Source organism: Calonectris borealis, chromosome 7 (genome assembly GCF_964195595.1).
Source record: "Calonectris borealis chromosome 7, bCalBor7.hap1.2, whole genome shotgun sequence".
NCBI lineage: Eukaryota > Metazoa > Chordata > Aves > Procellariiformes > Procellariidae > Calonectris > Calonectris borealis.
Genome location: NC_134318.1, coordinates 27,901,259 through 27,918,329, shown reverse-complemented (window position 1 = coordinate 27,918,329; position 17,071 = coordinate 27,901,259). Strand labels below are relative to the sequence as shown.

At 54.8% G+C, this 17,071-nt stretch overlaps 1 protein-coding gene across 2 annotated transcripts; it reads right to left on the bottom strand.

Moving 5' to 3' along the window:
* Positions 1 to 3,315: 3,315 nt before the first annotated feature.
* Positions 3,316 to 15,391, bottom strand: CPN1 (carboxypeptidase N subunit 1). 2 transcript variants are annotated; one of them, XM_075155463.1, is made up of 9 exons: positions 15,071 to 15,382; positions 11,908 to 12,104; positions 11,086 to 11,241; positions 10,414 to 10,596; positions 8,800 to 8,911; positions 7,944 to 8,083; positions 7,541 to 7,640; positions 5,463 to 5,581; positions 3,316 to 3,580 (listed from the first exon to the last, which is right to left on the bottom strand). In XM_075155463.1, the coding sequence occupies exons 1-9, from the start codon at positions 15,291 to 15,293 to the stop codon at positions 3,449 to 3,451; spliced, it is 1,362 nt and encodes a 453-aa protein (XP_075011564.1). In that variant the 5' UTR covers positions 15,294 to 15,382; the 3' UTR covers positions 3,316 to 3,448. The 2 variants fall into 2 exon arrangements, with proteins under 2 accessions (XP_075011564.1, XP_075011562.1); XM_075155461.1 differs by lacking the exon at positions 3,316 to 3,580 and adding an exon at positions 4,827 to 5,123 and having other exon boundaries at positions 15,071 to 15,391.
* Between the last annotated feature and the right edge of the window lie 1,680 nt (positions 15,392 to 17,071).

Sequence of the window (17,071 nt, the reverse complement as noted above, 5' to 3'; positions counted from 1 at the left end):
ACTGCTGGCATGGCGCGGTGCCGTTGGCAGAGGGCCCGAAGCTGCACAGGGAGCTGGGTGCTCTCTTCCCCGCAGGTACGGTTGCTTGTATACGGTTTGCTGGAGCTAAAGAAGGGATGCCAGCTCCTGCCACAGGGTTTTAGATTTTGTCCTCTGAGCCCAAAGGTTCTGCTGTTCTTGCCTGCCGAGACAGGTTTTGAACTTTTTTCATCATTCTGATCCCTCCTGCAACCTTTCAGGTCACTGCCATGACCAACCCACCTCTGCTGATATCCCCAGCAAAGCTGCCTCACTCTTCTTTGAGTTCAGCTATTTGTATTTTCCCTTTTTCTGCCTCCTTTATGCCAGCCACAGAAACCAGCATGCATCGCATGCGCAGAGTCCCATCCGCCCTCCCCACTGGGGTTCCTGCTCATCCCAAGATCCTCAGAGTCCTGCTTGTAAGTGTTTTGGTTCATTCTTCTGGGCCTGGCTTACTTTGTTTACGTGTTTCTCCAGTGTCTGCATACAGTTCTGGTCCCATCATCTCAGAAAGGGTAAAAGAGAATGGAAGAAGGTTCGGAGGCAGGCAGTAAGGATGCTCAGAGGTATGGGAACAGACTGTACAGTGAATAACCGTGTAGGGTTGGAAGAAGGACATAGGGTGGAGGAAGAGGTCTACAAAATCATGAGTGGCTCAGACAGGATGGGGAGGACTGACTGTTCACTGTGTCTTCTGACACAATCTTGTCAACTGCTTTTGCCTTGACTGGAGCCTCAAAAGAACGTGAAACCACTGCGCTGCAGATGTTATGTCCAAAGGTTTAGCGCCGTTTTTAGCCCACGCTTCTTGCAACACTGGGGGCTAAGTTCATGGCAAGCCTTTGAGAGGCGTGCTTAAGAGAGTGCTGCCTCGGAAACTTTTTGTAACCATGTTTTCACGTGGAGAGCTCGGCCATGGCCAAGTGGAGCTTTACCAAACTGTTCAACACAAAAATATTCAGAGCTGGGAGGAGAATGAGCTGGACAAATCCTAGCCCAGAGAGAGAGAGTCCTCCAGAAGGTTGTATCTCCTGGGAATCCTCTTGTAGGGGAAAAAGCTTGCGACTGAGACTCTGCACTGCCAACACCACAGCACCCTGCGAGGGTGAGTGACGTGGCCTCCTGGGCTGGCTGTCCTGTTCTAGAGAAGAAATCCCACTCCTCTCACTCTGTCCTGGAAAGTAAGGGGAGTTGAGATGGTCCTTCATTTTCTAGGACCACAAGAGGGCAACATGAGAGCACCCTGCAGCCAGCAGGCTCAGCAAGGCGACCTGTGACACTGCTGGGATGCGGGTGCAGGCTGAGCATCACACTGTCCAGGGACCGCCCAGCTGAATCAGCCCACTGAAGGCTGCTCCCTGGGAGCCCTTTCCTTGCTCTCAGCTTCATACATCCTCAGAGGTGAGCGGTTAGCTCAGCCAGCTGAGCTAGTGTCGTGGTTGAGGGCAGCGATATCTTCCCGCACATGGGTTGGACCCATGGTGACAGCAGACCCTCCTGCATGCTGCATGGGGCCAGGCTGCGGGGCACAGGGTGGCCTCCCTCATCCTCCCTGCACGTCCACCAGGAAATCTTTTGGGTGAATGTGCACTGACACATGGCTTCAAACAGGAGGGTCCAGCATCTGGAGTGATGCTGCTGGGCTTGGCCAGGGGAAGAGGTGTTAAACCACACAAGAGTTTGAACATTTCAGCCTCACTGTCCTTTTTCACTTCCATCTGCCTTCAAAAGATAAAAAATTAGAGAATCTGAATTTAGCTTTAGTTGTGAATGTGGAACTGGCCAGTGTCTCCAGCCCACACTGGCCCCTGCAGACTGAAATCACTCACAGCCATGCTTAAGTGTGCTACCATTCCTGGCACTTTTTTGCAATAGCCTGTATAAATACCCTGCGAGGGACAGTTTGCTCTGCCTTTCCAAGAACAGGCATGACAGAGAAACAGCTTCTGTTAGCAGGCAGAGCTACAAGAGTGTGTGTGTGCTGCTAGGGCTGCAAATGCCACTAGCATCTTGTAGCAGAGACAGAGGAGGAGGTGACGGTAAGGGATGAAGTGCAGAATATTGCCTATGCGGTAGGGTGGTAGAAGTTGCTCACAAGAGATGTTTGCAAAAGAGGAGGAGCAAGGGAATGTCTGGGGAACACTTTTTGGACGGGCTTGAGACATGGAGAGAGCCAGTGCAACAGTGGACTGTATGGGAAAGATTGGAATAACCAGCCGAGAAAAAAGAAATCGCTGGGGCACATGGGTGGGGCTGTTTATCCCTCTGGAGTTATTTATTTTCTATGAAGAATGCTAGAAAGGTTTTGCCTGCTTAAGATATTTTTACCATGGAAATAACCAGTTTTGTTTCTACTTCCACTCCAAACCTGCCCACACAGCCTAAGCAGCATTTCGAGGCCCAGCCTGTCGTACCCCACCTCACTGAACTATGGATCATGTCTTCCCTAACCCAATTACAACTCACGTGGCTTATGCTGTACCTGCACAGCACGCTGCTGGCATCAAGCATCCACACTTCCCTGTTGCACATTGACAGGACCGTGGTTCAGGGTATTTGTCTCAAAGGAACATCAAATCACCTGTCTTGGACTCCTACTCATCACCAGTTGTCAGACCTCACCTAGTTGCTCCTGTGCTCAGACTAATAGTTTGTGTTGGCTAGAGCAGACTCTTCAGTGAGCCATCTGGTTTGGGTCTGAAGACATAAGGAGATGGGATAATCCTTGGCTTTTGCCAGCGTGTATCATTTCAGCCTGTCTGACTACAAATAATCCAATCCAGCTACCAGAAAGTCCCATCTGCACATCAAGATAAATGTGACATCAGCCAGGAGATGACCTTGCACCACCACCTCCCAATGTTGCATTCCTACTTTAGTGTTGCCAACCAGTGATAGCTGTGCTATGCGTGGGACAAACTGTGTTCAGAGCTGGTCTCATCACTGACTGCTCTAAAACCAACCTCCCCCTAACGTCAGGGTCTACAGGCAGCAACCATCCTTACCTGAGGGAGAAGCATGGCACTCCCGGAGGACTAGTGCCAGGATTCAACGTGCCCAGCTTGTGAGTGCAGCAGTCAAAGACGAGGGACCGGATTCATTCTCCCTGGTATGCACTAGTGTCTGGGCATCTCATGTGGGCTGTAGGAACTGAGTCCAGGAGTAAAGGGAGCAGAGCTCTCCAAGATGGAGGGAGTGCAGGAGAAGAGCTCAGCAGCTACAGACACACTGCCCGGGGAACTGCAGCCCAGGCACATTTTGTTGTGAATGACTTCACGATTTGCTCAGGGATTAAATACTTCCTTGTTTAATAACCTAATGATTTGGGCTACTTTCATGCTGGACTGTTGGAAAGTTCACTGGCTGGAGTCATCAGCCAGGCCTTGTATAAACGGCTTCCCCCAGCTCTCAGCCAAGTGAGCTGTCCTCATCTTTGGGCCCCCCGGCGCGTGGCTCTTGGCACTACCTTCTTCTGAAGGGCTTTGTTGTTCGTGCGTGTGCCTGAGGCTTTACGCTCTGGGGGCTTCCTCACCACATCTTGTTTGAGCTGGAAATGCACCTGGAGAAAGAACAAAAATAGCCGTGTAACACCGCGTGTGTGCTCTGCTGGCTCAGGGGTCTGCAGGACCTGCCTCTGCCGCTAGCCTTCGAAGCTGACTCTGGGGCCAAGACAAGCAATAAGGGGCCTCAGCCAGTGTTACGATACATTGGGAACTCAGTTCTTAAATCAGCTGGAAACAGTTTTTTTTCCTGTGGAAAATGTTGTATCAACAATCAGCGACATTTCTTATGCAGAGAGTTGCTCCTGTGGCAATGCAATGTCCTAGGATGGTTTGGAAGGTGAGCTGTGAAAGGCAAGGGACTGAGCTATGCTCGCTCTTCATTTTTTCTCACCAGAGAGTAGAGAAATAGCGTTGCTTTGCATCTCTGTGAATATTTAATACACAGGAGGGTTTAGGAAGACAGTCCTGTTTCAATTGCATCTCATTAGCTAAATCTTGCTTAATCAGTCTTTCAGCAAACAGTGCTTCCAGTAGATCCAGGCAAAAAAAAATCCAGAAAAGAAACCTCCGTCCACTACAGCCATGCAAGCAGGTACAAGAGGGAGAAGGGGACAAGAAGCATGCAGGACACAGCATCAGATAAACGGGGAATGGCGAGGCCATACGGAAAGGTGAAACTGGAATGGGGCTGTGTGGGCTTCCTGGGGGAGGGATGGGGTGAACAGCGGGTACGGGAGGTGCTGCAGAGGCAGAAGGAAATGGGGACAGGAGGGCTGCTGTGAGGGGAGATCTGCAAAAATCAGACCATCAGGGAACAAATCCATCTTCTACAGTAACGTGGTAAAAGGAAAATCTGTTTTAAAAAGGAAAGCCAAAGAGCTGGGTGCTTAACCTAGCAAAACAAAGGCTAGGACTGGGCTTGACAACTCTCTATAAATACATCAGGGAATAAATACCATGGAAAAAGAGGAGCTATTTAAAGCACAATGTTGGCATAAGAACAAATAGGGATAAACTGACCATAAATAAATTTAGGACGAAAATTAGAAGGTTTCTAATCCTGAGAAAAGGGCAGCTCTGGAAGAACTTCAGAGGCTGGGTAGGGTGAGATGAAGCGACGGAGGGTGGGAGAACCACCACAGTGTATTTACGGCAGAGCCTGACCAGTGTACATGCAGGGAAGCAAATGATGTGCCAGGATGCCGCAGCCGGGGGGTTCTTGCCGGTCCTTAGAGGAAGCTGCATCTGCGGTCCCACCATGTTCACAAGGCAACACCAGGGGCAGGAATTGCCACCCAATGTTTTTATAACCAGTTTCTAGTTGTCCAGCCTGCCCTCAAAAAGGCACTGTAGGGGCCACACTGGTGTCAAGAGCACTTCATCTCCCACAGGTGCTTGGCTGTTCTTTGTCGGCACCCAGTTCCCATCTGTCTCGGGTGCTCTCAGCAGAAAGAAAGGCAGACTTCAGCCTCTTGCTATGAGTCTGACAACATGTTTGGTCCCAGGCAGGATGCAGATGATAGCAGAACACTGAAACCCACAGAGCCAGGGGGAGAACGGAGCCTCAGGGAACAGATGCTGTCTCCACATCATCACGTCCTGGAGAGTGGGGAGGATGGAGGGAGAGCTAAAGAGCAGCAGCACCAGCCAGCCAGGGCCTCTCCCCACGGCTAAGAGGCAGAAGGATGCAGGAGCTGGCATGGCAGCCCAGTGCAGCTGCGAGCCCTCAGTAAGGAATCGAGAGGCACATGGCATTGCCTTCACCCTGTCCCTCTCTGTGAGCTCTGTGTCTGCCAAAGCAGACAACCTGTAGCCACTGGCAATGCTCTACATCCCATCTCCTCTCTCTGCTGCTTGCTAGACATCCCCCGCTGCATTTCTTTCTCCCTGAGGTGAAGACATTTTGAGACACCCTCATGACTATGCAGCCTGACTCACCAATGAAGGTGCAGCTGGGCTCACTGTTGTTGTCACCGTCTGGGGCTGGTATCCCTCTGCAGAGGCTGTGACAGTGTAAGTGCCAGGCAGCAGCAGCCGGAAATAATCCCCCATATCACCTGGAACACAAGGTGGGAAGAGAAAGCACTCAGGATGCACAGGGAGCAGAGCAAAAGATATTCCAGTAGGTCTTGCCGAGCGTACTTCCTCGAGGATGTGTAGCCTTCAAAACCCAGGCAATTTTTGGCCTTCCTTCCAAATCTGCTGGCTACCGCAAGGCTGGATTCACATTGGTAGACTGCAAGTGATGTCTCATTAGGGCCACAGAGTAGAGGTCAGTCTGCAAGTAAACACCAAACGAAAGGGGACGGTACAGCAGCGCTGGCTGTGCCTGTGCAGGGAGGCTGCAAATCTGAGCGCTCGCCAGTCAGATGACAGCAGACCTAAGGGCAATCACAGCTCCAGTCTGACTCCTTATGCGTAACACAATCTCTAATTCCTGTCATATACAATTTTGTCATGTTTGGATTATCAGCAGAGTTTTAATTGCTCATCAGCTCAGCTGCTCCCCGATTCTCCCTGCACAAGGAAGCCCCAGGAGCACTTTGACGGACTGTGTACCGGTGTGGTTAGGGACAGGGGACGGCCAACAGTGAGGCAGCAGCACATTATGGATTACTTTGACAATTTGAGTATATTCCCATCTATGGAACTGGATGGGTATTGCAAATTTGAGTCACCATTACAGGCAGCCCATGTTATTTTGGCTTAGGAGGGGCTAATTGGTACAAGTGATACACACGACTCAGAGGCTTCCAAGGGAAAACAGGGAGGGTGGCCGGCAGGTCAAAGGGAATAATTTTCTCCCTCTGTTCAGTCCCAGGGAGGCTGCACTTGGATACCATGTCCAGTTCTGGTGCCCCCAGGCCAAGAGAGATGTGGAAGAACCAGAGCTCCTGACCCACAGGGAGAGCTCAGGCCCCACAAGGAGAGCTGGGCAGGCTCAGCCTGGCTGGAGGCGGCGGCGGAGTGGGATCTGCTCACACCCGGCAGCTACTTGCGGGGCAGCTACAAAGGTGGTGGAGCCAAACTCCTCTCAGCTGTGCCAGGCAATACAAGGAGGGGCAGCGGCCACAGATGGCAGCTTGGGAGCTTCAGGGTGGATCAGGGAGCACAGCTTCGCCTCAGAGGTGGTGCAGCCCTGGCACAGGACAGCAGAGAGGCTGTGAAATCTCCATCCTTGGGGTTCAGTGAGATTTGGCTGGAGGGAGCAGTGGCCGATCAGAGCTAACATTGGGGACAATCCTGCTCCAAGCAGGAGGTTGGACAGGAGACTCCAGAGGGCCCTTTGCAGCCAGTGCCTCTGATTCTGTGATCTCTTGCACATTCCCCTTTCCTACGCAGGTTGGCATAATAAGTGCCAAATATTAGAGTGTTACTGGGTCACAGACCTATGGCCAGAAGGAGTTTTGATGATTTCATAGTCTGACTTCTGACGGTTTCATAGTCTGAAGAGTTGGAATATCAGCTATTTTCTGCAGCCAGTCTGTAATGTCTGGTCTGGTTGGAGAAGGGTGTTTATGAAAAGGAGGTTAAAATCGGCCAGCAAAGGAGAAACCATCACAACTTGGATAAACTGAAGTAGCACTTCATTCTCAGTCTAAATTGGTCTGGCTTGAACTTTCAGTCCTTCATCTTGTTCTGCCATCGTGTCCTCTGCTATCAGCTATTTCAGCTCTGTGTAGATACTTAGATGCTTGAGTAGATTATTCCCTCAGTCTTCTCTTTGGTTATATGCAAATGTATTTTCTCCTTTCTCTCAGATAAAATAGGAATTGACTTTCTGAAGTCCTTTACAATAAGGTTTGCATTCCAGTTCTCACCTCTTTCTTTCCTAAGCTTTCCTAAGCCCTCTCTGGTCCAGGATGCACAGGCACATTTCTCATAGCTAGTGTTTTTGGGAAGTAAACCATGCTGGCCACACATAAACTGGCCTGCTAACCTCCTCCCACATACCCAGATAGCCTCCGAGAGGCTGTATCCAAAAGGGACAGCATGCAAGGGGACCGACAACCCACCAGAGGTGATGTCATGGCTGATTCCCTGGACAGAAATCACTGCTCCTGCAATGCCGTTGTTGTTCTCGTCTGACACCATCCCTTTGATACCCTGGTGAACCTGCAGGGAGGGAGACAGACTGCTGGGTCAAGGACCTTCCTTTGCTCAAGAGGGTATTGCCAAGAACTGGAGGAGGGCAGAGCTCTGGGGACAACCCCACCTTTCCCCATATCCTTGGCTCTCCTGGTTCTCCCCAGCAGAGCCAGTCTAGGACACAACAGCCTCCCCAAAGGCCACCAATTAGAGCACCCAGCGAGCTCCATGACCACCTACCTTCCACCCCTAGTGCCTACTGGTCCCCTACCACCAGGGCCCATGGGGTTCTGCAGCAGAAGGGTGTAGGTCCCAGGAATGCCCCCTTACCTCTTCAATGAAAGCAACGAGGGCCTCCCGGTTGGCCATCCACTGCCGCTCCAGGTCCTCCTCGGGGGGGAACTTATTGCAGCTCAGCTCCAGGGTGATTTCAAAGCAGTTGGTGTAGAGGTAATTGAAGTCCTGCATGCCTGGAAGAGAAGAAGAGCCTGTGGCCAGGGGAATGCAAGGCCCCCTCCCTCCCCACTCCTGTGTCCCAGGCACCCTGGCCCGTGTCTATCTTCTACCAGAACTGTCTTGCTCTCCGACTTTGCTCTGCAGGTGCAGCCTCCTCCCTCCATACAGCATGACCAGAGCCTTCTCCCCCTGTGCAGCCCCCTCCCCTGGGGCTGCCCAACTCCCTCCTTCAGCCGGATCATTCACCACTCCGCCTTCAGAAGCTCAGGAAGGCTTGGTACCGCAGGGGCTGTATGTCCCTTTCCAGTTGCTCTCCAATCTTTTTTTCTAGCCTAATTTGCTGATTTTCAGTTTCTTCATCAGATTTTTCAGGAGCCAGCACCTATGAGAAATGTCTTCCCTTTGGTCACAGTTTTGGGTCTTCATCGATGGAGTTACACTGTAGCATTTTCAAATACACTAACAGATTAACACTTCCTTCGTCCAGCAGCACACAGCAGGTCTCTGCAGACCTCAGCTACCTCTGTGGCCCTTTCCCAAGCCACTTCCAGTCTTCCCAAGCCATTTCCCGGCCTGAAATGCAGACACCAGAACAATGTCTATAACAGGCACAGTGCTATTGCCACAGCCCCTCCCCAACCCATCTTGTCCTGAGGTTTCTCATCTAGCCCTTCACCCCTCTTCAGCTCAACACCTTGCTGCGGATGGTGCTCACCTGCCCAGCCCCTACCTTTGCTGAGCGAGTACCAGGATGCCCCATTTGTGATGCCATCAGCAAAGTAGTCTCCACAGTTCCAGCCACGGTGCATCCAGCCGTGGGCGTACGAGTAAGTCTTGGCCAGCTAGAAAGAGAGCAGCCATCAGTCACTGCTCCAGCACCGTGTGGCTGGGGACCCTGCCTGGCTCTGGGCGAAACATCCCCCCTCCTGCACAGGCTTCACTGGGGAGCGTGGGAGGGAAGTCAGACAGGAGACAGCTCCTGCATTTTACTGCCGTGGAATACAACACGAGGTAGCCAGGTCCTCTACGAAACGTAGGCAGATGAAGGCGGAGGAGGACGAGCAAAAATCTGGCAAGCTGGAGGCTTGCTGATGCCACAGGCGGGTCCTGCCCTGCTCCTGTTGAGACAAGGGGGAGAGGAGGGCACTGGGCCCATGCAGGGGCACCCAGCTCCATTGGTGCTGGCCCATACACAGCAAATAGCACTAACAGGGGGAGAAGATATGTGAGGAAAACTACCCAGTATCAGTCCTGACACAAATACCATATATATCAGGGGAATTTGTATTAGGAAAGAGTTTGGGCAACTTCTGGTTCTGGCAACTGCTTGTGTATTGCCCTTATTAAGATTTCTGCTTATTTTTAGACATGAAGGCAGGGCTGAAATTGGGACACTGCATCCAAAGCCTGTCCTTTGTGTAAGACACAGTTTAAGAGAGACTGTTGTTTGCATTTTCTAATGCAAACTCTATACCCTTGTATTATAGTTCAGATGCTGGTGTAATCTCATTCTGTCAGCAGGAAAACAGTTACTTCACTACATTTCTGACTTCTGAGGCTATGTGGGTATCATTAGCCTACGCCCCAGACTGCAGCCTCTCTACTGGGTCCGAGTGCAGCCCTGATCCCAGCAGGTCCTGGCAAGCCCCTGTACAGCCTCTGCTTCCAGAGGAGGCTGAACTCCAGCTCAGACTTATTTTTCTCATTAACTGTTCTAACGCAGACTTGCTTTTTCTTGTGCTGGATATTTCCTAATGGAAGCAGTGACTGAAGGCACTGTTTTCTGGGACATTTTAACAATGGAGAAAAACCACAGGCTTCAGCTAGCGCTAGCAGGATCAGCAGCACATACTGATACATTCCCTGATGTCTGCCTATGCTCCTGGTGCTCTTTTCGTTGTATTCCTTATTTTTTTGCCATCCGCAAGCCCCTGCTGCGCACCCGCCTCCCTTATCCTGCTCTCAGCAGACCCCCAGCCAGACCCTGCCACCTCTCTAGGAAAAAACCCATATACATGCTACGATGGTGAAGCAAAGCTGGGGGCTTTGGTGATACTGGGGTTATGGGGAACCTAAGCACAGCACAGACGAGGAAGGGGCTCCCGAGGGTTAAGACTGGCCTGTCCGTGTGGTGGGACCGGCTCACGGTGGGACTGCTCTGACCTGGCTCACGAGCTGGTGGCTGGCAGAAATGCCATAGTCTGCTAATGGTTATTTCCAACACGTTTCTTGGCTCGGCTCCTGCACGAGGCGAGGCAGTGACCCAGAGACTTCCAGCCAGCTCTCGCACGCTGCGCCCTGGCAGGGCTGCGGGAATGCCCTCGCCCGCCTGGGCCGTGCTCACCTTCTGAAACAACTTGTCGTCAGGGGTAGGCGTGTTGACCGTACGCCGGTGGTTCCTGAACCGCTGGTCCTGAGACTTGTCATAGGGGTAATTTGCCACCACCGCTCCACCGTGCAGGTTGGCTGAGAGCACAAAGTTGTAGCTGCTGATCCACTGGATCACAGCCAACGTCTCCGGCTCCACCTGTGAGGAGAAGAGGGCCGGGGACAGGGAGAAGAGCTCAGCTACCTCCGGGCCAGCTGCTGCTCCATGCCAGGCTGTGGCGTGATCAGTCACGTCAGACCCTGCCCCGCAATTTGCCTGCTTCAGCCCTTGCAGCTTCCTCCGTTCTCCACCAGCCAGAGACGGTGCGCAGAGCTGGCTCCTCCGGTGCATAGCCTGCTACAGCTCTCCCAGCACGGTCTCGAAACCCGAGGCCCACGCGTTAGCCAGCACGTGCCACCTCCTCTGCCCTGTGCATTGCAACCTCCTCCCCAAGCTGGCCATGATGCCAGCCTCTCCTCCTGGCAGAGGTGCAAGCAGTGATACAGGGCAGGATTACATCGTTCCTCTGCATGCAGGAGGCTCGGGGAAGGAGACAAGCACCGTGCAAGCCAAAGGACAGTATATTTGCTTGGGTGCTGAGCCACTCTAAGAGGATGCTGTAGCCCTCGCAGCATCCCAGACTGGTACCTGGCTTTTCCAGTTGTCGGGCAGTGGGATGTGGTGATTCGGCCCGCTGATTTCCCCGCTGTAGTACATGAACGTGTTGAGGTCAGGGAAGTTGCGGTTTAAGTCCACTCCATTGGCGTTGTTCCTCCCTGTCAAGTACCCGTTGCTGTCTGGGCCCTGCGGGGCAAAGGTGCATCACGGGGGTGAGTACAGGGTGGGCGCAGGCAGGCTGGGTGTCAGAGCAGCAGGGACCGGCCGTCGTAACGGCGCTTCGGTGCCTTTGAGTCGCAATATGTGTGTTATTGCTGGCAGGAGAATAAAGAGTATTGGTACTGACAGGGAAAGTCAATAACAATATCTTCATTTTCCAGGGTCACAGAGAAAGGCACAAGTCAAATAAACAATTTGTCTCAATTGAAAGAGCCATGAATAAGATAACTCCCCGAGGTCTAGCGGTACAACAGAATAGGTGAGGTTTTGGGGGGGGACTAGAGGGCTTCCCCCCGCCCATCCCTCATGTCCCTGTCTGCTCATGACAGTAGCATTCACCTGCCACTTCCCCAGCCTGGGGCAGGGGATTTGCAGTGACCCTCCTGTGACGAATAACTTCTGGGGAAGGTAAGGCAGGCGTAGGAAGCCTCCTCCATCACCTGCCAGGGCCACACAGCGTGAGCCCTTGGCACAGGAGGTGAGGAGCAGCAACACCAGTTGAGGGCGACAAATCTGGAAGGGCATGGAGAGGAAAGATGCCCCCTCCCCATAGGCTCGGTGAAGGGGATCTCGCAGGGATTTGAAGGGCTTTCTGCCCCTACCCAGCTGGAGGAGGTGATCGCTGCCTGGTACCTGCTTGGCAGCCACTTCGTACCCGTCGGGGTTCATGGAGGGCATGATGTGGATGCGCGTGTCGTGGATGAGGCGGGTGATCCGCTCGTTGCCCCGGCGGTACTCCTCGCACAGGAACTCGGAGAGCTGCAGCAGCAGCTCACGGCCCAGCACCTCGTTCCCATGCATGTTCCCCACATACTTGAACTCCGGCTCCACTAGAGAAAGAGGTGACACCATCAGCCGGGGCTGGGACGGAGGGGGAAGAGCCAATTCCTACTGCAGGGAAACTGGGCAAGCCCAAGGGACTCCCAATAAATGGTGTGAAATGGCCCTTTCCCTTGGAAAATGCAAACCTCAGTGAAGGAGAGTGGCACGGTTCTCATATGGGCTCCCCTCCATTTTGCCACAGCATCCCTGGGAGCAGCCCAGGCTCTCCACCGGGTTGCTGCTCGCTTTCGGACTGCACAAGAGGATGTATTTGCGGGTGCTTTGGTCTTGGGCTGGGGAGAGGCAGCACGGAGGGACCGGGGAGCACTGGCAGGATTGCTGCTGCCCTGAGCCCCAGGGTGCCAGGGCCTCCCGGCTCTGCGGTGGGTGGCAGTGGAGGGGACAAGCCATTTCCTCCACCTCTGCCCTTCATGGTTTGCTCTCAGTGCCTCTCACCAGCATGGCACATTCCTGGCTCTGCATGCTTTAAGGAGCTTTTCATTACTCTGCAGGACAAAATCAACCCCTGGCTTGGGGCGAGCCATGCTCTTTCACTGAAAGGGCACGGTCGCCTCTGGCTGCTCCTTGTCAGCCTGGAGACCCTCAGCGTCTGAATTGAATACGGATCAAACTATCAGGCGCCTCCAGTATAAGCAAAAAAGTCTCTTGTCACTGACTTTTCTAAAATGAGGTCTCAAAATATAGATTTAGAGACTCCAGGCAGACAGTGCCCGGAGCAGGACTCGCTGCTTTGCTGAAGGAGAGGCAGCACACGTGAGGGACAGGTTACGCTTTCCTAGCGGGGCTTTTAAAGCAGTTACTTGTGAGAGAATAAATGTCCCATTACAGGCTGGAGTCAGCACTGGTAGGATGAGAGAGACACCAGGGGAATCCAGTTAAAAGGGGAGCCCAACTTTCACACGAAAGGGTCAGCACAAAACAGGGCGTCATTACAAATGTCAGGTTGCCAGAGCTCCCCTTGCACCATGAGTTTTCCAGCCACCAGCAGCAACCAGACTCACAGTGGCAGCACGCAGCCTTGCTGCCACGCACGGTGTCATGAGGATCCCCGGGGCAAAAGGCACCGCAGCCCCATGCATCAGACATCTGCTGCTTCCAAAATTGCCCACGCCTTTGCTGTGTGGGGAGGAGACACTGCATCTGGATACGCTGAAGACAGATTCTAAAAAAAATTCTAATTTTGACACAAGATTTTGCTTTCCATATCTTTTGATCACTGTGCCTCAGCGATCAGGCTGGCGATCGCAGGACGCCATGGGTGGGCAACATGTTTTGACCTGGTTAGATTTCAGGAGACATGAGAACTCATTTAATTAGGTATTCCAGTTATAAAAACTATAAACATGTCCTGGAGATATGTGCACCCTTTATTTAAAAAAATAAGGTCTGAGCAGGGATTCTCCTTCTCTGCTTTGTTCGAGTCTGTAGCAGGACTTGTCAGCCTTTTTCAATACGCAGATCCCTAAACATGATCCATGTGGACACACAAGCCCTAATTACTGCACGTAAGCCCACTAACTCTAGGCTTGCTTTTCAGACTTACTTTCTGTGGCCTTCAAGGGAGTCCACAGATTCCCAAAGTCCTCATGCTACAAGCTGAAAGTGCCAGCTTGAGGGCTGCCCACACTACAAGCAGGGCCATAGGTCCACGCTGCCTGCTTGGGGCAGGGAGATCTTGATCACCTCCTACAGCCCTTCCAGCTGCTCTCCGGTGGTTCTGCAAGTCTAAAACCCAGTGGCACATTGCCAGTGCCCTTTGCTTGCTCCTTGCTTTGAATCAGCCCCCAATGTGCTGTGGAGGTGCCCGAGGTGTCCTCAGCGCTGTGCAGGTTTCCCTCTACTGAACGGGGCTGGCATGGAGGTGGTCAGAGTGGGAAGCCTCCCACCCCACTTCCCGGCACCCCTGAATGTGATGCTCTGGGCTGCAGGAGAGAAGCAGTGTGCCCCTCGGCAGCTCTGCCCCTGGTGCAGTGTGTCCTTGGGTGAGCCACCACCAGGCGTGGGGTGCCATCGGATTTGGGGGGGCTGCTCTGCTGTGGGGGGTGCTGGTATAGGTCCCTCTCACCCCTCCAGCGCTCCTGGCAGTTTTCCATGTGACAAGGCTGCCTGGACTTGTCAGGCCCTGCGTTTAACCACACCAGCCAGGATTTGAAAAGGCAAAAGATCCTGCAAAAAGTAGGCAGCGCCCTGTCTGCATCTGCAGCCCAGGGGCACAAGATGGGGAAGCGAGGGAGCCCTGTGTGCATGCCCCCAGCCTGGAGAGCCGTCTGGTCTCCTCAGCACCCCAGGGGCACCTGGCTGCCAGCAAGGTCTGGCTCTGCAGCGTCTCCATGCCGCACAGGCAGCAGCTCAAGGGGCCATTGCTGCCAAGGCTCCGCAGGCCACGTGGCAGCAGGTAGAGATCCCGAGACCTGCCTGTCTCAGGGGCTGCACAGCCCACGGGGCCGGCAGGGCTGCGGGAGCCCAGCGCCTGCTCTGCCAGGGTCTCTCGCTCGCTGGCCCCCTTGCTTTGGGGTCTGGAGGAGGAAGGGCTGAACCCTTCCCTTCTGCCACTATCCAGCAGCAAAAGGTGGAGGGTGGGTGCTCCCTTTCCCTGCCTGCACAACACTGTTTTGGAAGGGAGAGGGTGGCAGGGCAGGTGGGGTGCTGGGATGGATTTGCCCGGGTTCTCGCGTTAGCCTGCGCTGAAAAATCAGAGCTCCGTCCAAAGTACGCACCTGGGCCACGCTGCAGCTCACGCAAGCACGGCGTGTGCGTGCGGGTTTTGTGTGCGCGGCCCTGGGCTGGCTGTGGGGTCCCTGCCTGACACCCCGGCACCTGCCTGACGCTCCTGGGACTCCTGCCTGGAAAGGGAGATACCCCCCACCCCGTGCCCTGACGGTGCCGCGTGGCAGGGAGCGTGGTGACGAAGCCCATCCCCGCCGAACCGCCGTCCCCGTCCCCCCGTACTTACGGGGCTCGTGGATGCCCGGGTAGTCACTGAACTCCAGCACGTAGAGGTGTCGGCCCTCGACACTGCGGCCGATGCTGTAGATGCGGGTGACGTAGGGGCACTGGCTCTGCACGCGGAACAGGGCCTGCACCATCTCCTCGTAGCGATGGTGGAGAAAGCTGAGGGCGGCCGCTACCTCGAGCAGGAGCAGGGCTCCCACGAGGGGCCGCAGCCACCGAGCCATCCTCCCGCGCCGCTGGGCGCCCAGACCAGCTCCGAGCCCCCGGCTCCCTCCCTGCCGGGAGCTTAAAGTGCAAACTCCAGCCAGCTCTTTCCAGTTTCCGAGTGCCAGCCCCCTGCACCTGCGGGCGGGGGGCGGCGGGAGCGGGACGCGCCGGGGCCCCGCGGCGCAGGAATGCTCCCCCCACCCGCCCGCCCGCCGCGGCCGCCGGAGAGCCCGCTCTCCGCCGTCGGAGAAGTTTCCCCCCGCTCCAGCTCACTTATTAACCGGACAGTAAACAGGCCCCCGCAGCCACTGGCTGTCACTGCAGAAGAAGCGCAGGGCTGGAAAACTGGCTGCGGCGGGCGTCGGGGCTGCCAAGCGCACGGCGAGCGGCGGGGCGGGGGAGAGGAGAGCGGGGCGGCGGGCGGGGGGGATGCTCGTCGCCGAGCCCTTCCGTGGGGCAAGAGCCGAGCGGGGTGGGATGGCGCCAGGGCGGTCCCGGTGCCCGCACGGCTGCCGCAGCCCTGCCCGGCCCCTGCCTGCCCGGCGCGGGCAGCTCCCGCCGCTCCCCGCCGGGGCCCGGCCGCCAGCTCGGAGCCGCGCCTGCTCTCCTGCCCCATCTCCTGGGGAAGCAGAGGGAGACATCGCCGCAGGCCCTGCGGGTCCGCCGGCCCCTTTGCCCCGGCCCCTGCTCACCCGGCAGTCCCGCGGCTCCCGGGATTAACGGAGACAGGGACCGCACCGCCCTCCCCGCAGCTGCCTACCCAAGCAGCCCAGCTAGGACGTCGCAGGGGGAGGACAGGGCAACGTGGGGTCTGATGTAGGAGTTGTCTGCTGAGCAGGTACCAGCAAGGAGAGCTCTGCTCAGAGGTCTGGTATTGCCCTGCTGTGCACTGGAAGCGGGCATGGTAATGATCTTCAACAGGCACCGGGCAACTGGCAGCAGAAGAGAGCTCACCAGCCTAAAGGCAGATGAAAATGCCCTGCTGTCTGTTAATAAACAGAGTTGCAGACCGTTTCTGGATTTGAGGGGAGCTGGTTCCTTCTACCCCTCTGCCACATACACCCTTGCCCCAGTGGGCAGCAGTCACCTCAGGGTCCCTGTGCTCTGCCCACGGACGGGCGCAGCTGCGGGAGGCAGCCTTGCTTTGCAGCCTTACCCCGTGGGGCTAAAACTCCAGCAGCTTAGCGGCTCCGACAGAGATCTTTATTAGGTCATCCCTGATACAGAGCCCAAACGTGAGTACAAACAGCTGAAAGATTTACCATCATGCCTGGACATGTCAGGAGAAAGGCTCCCTTTGCTAACATGAGCGTGCCATACTGCTCTGCCTAGGCCACCCTGGAAAGGAGCTCCTCCTGCCATCAGCAACGGGCTTCTCAGGATACTCAGAGCAACGCTAAACATCTGCCTTGCCTTTAACCTTGAGGTGGATCCACTAACCCCTGTGACAAGGGTTGCTCTAGCTGCCTCTTCCCCCACTTCTACCAGTACTGCCCAGCACCACTGCTTTCCTACCTGTCCTCTGCATCCACTTGGATTGCCGACCACCTTTCTGCCTCAATTTCCTGGGAAGAGCAGTAGTAAAACCAAGGAGCCCCTGTTTATAGCCTCTAATGCAAACAGTGCAGGCTGGTGGGCAAAGCACACAGCCTGTCTGCTCCTGGCTTGGCTTACTCAGACTTTCCCACTTCAAACTTTCTTCTGGCCCAGCCCCACCATACCAGTCCTTTCTCTCCTTGTCCCTGTGCCTTCTTGGTCTCCTGCCCCATCTGCATAGCATCCTCCTCTCAATTAT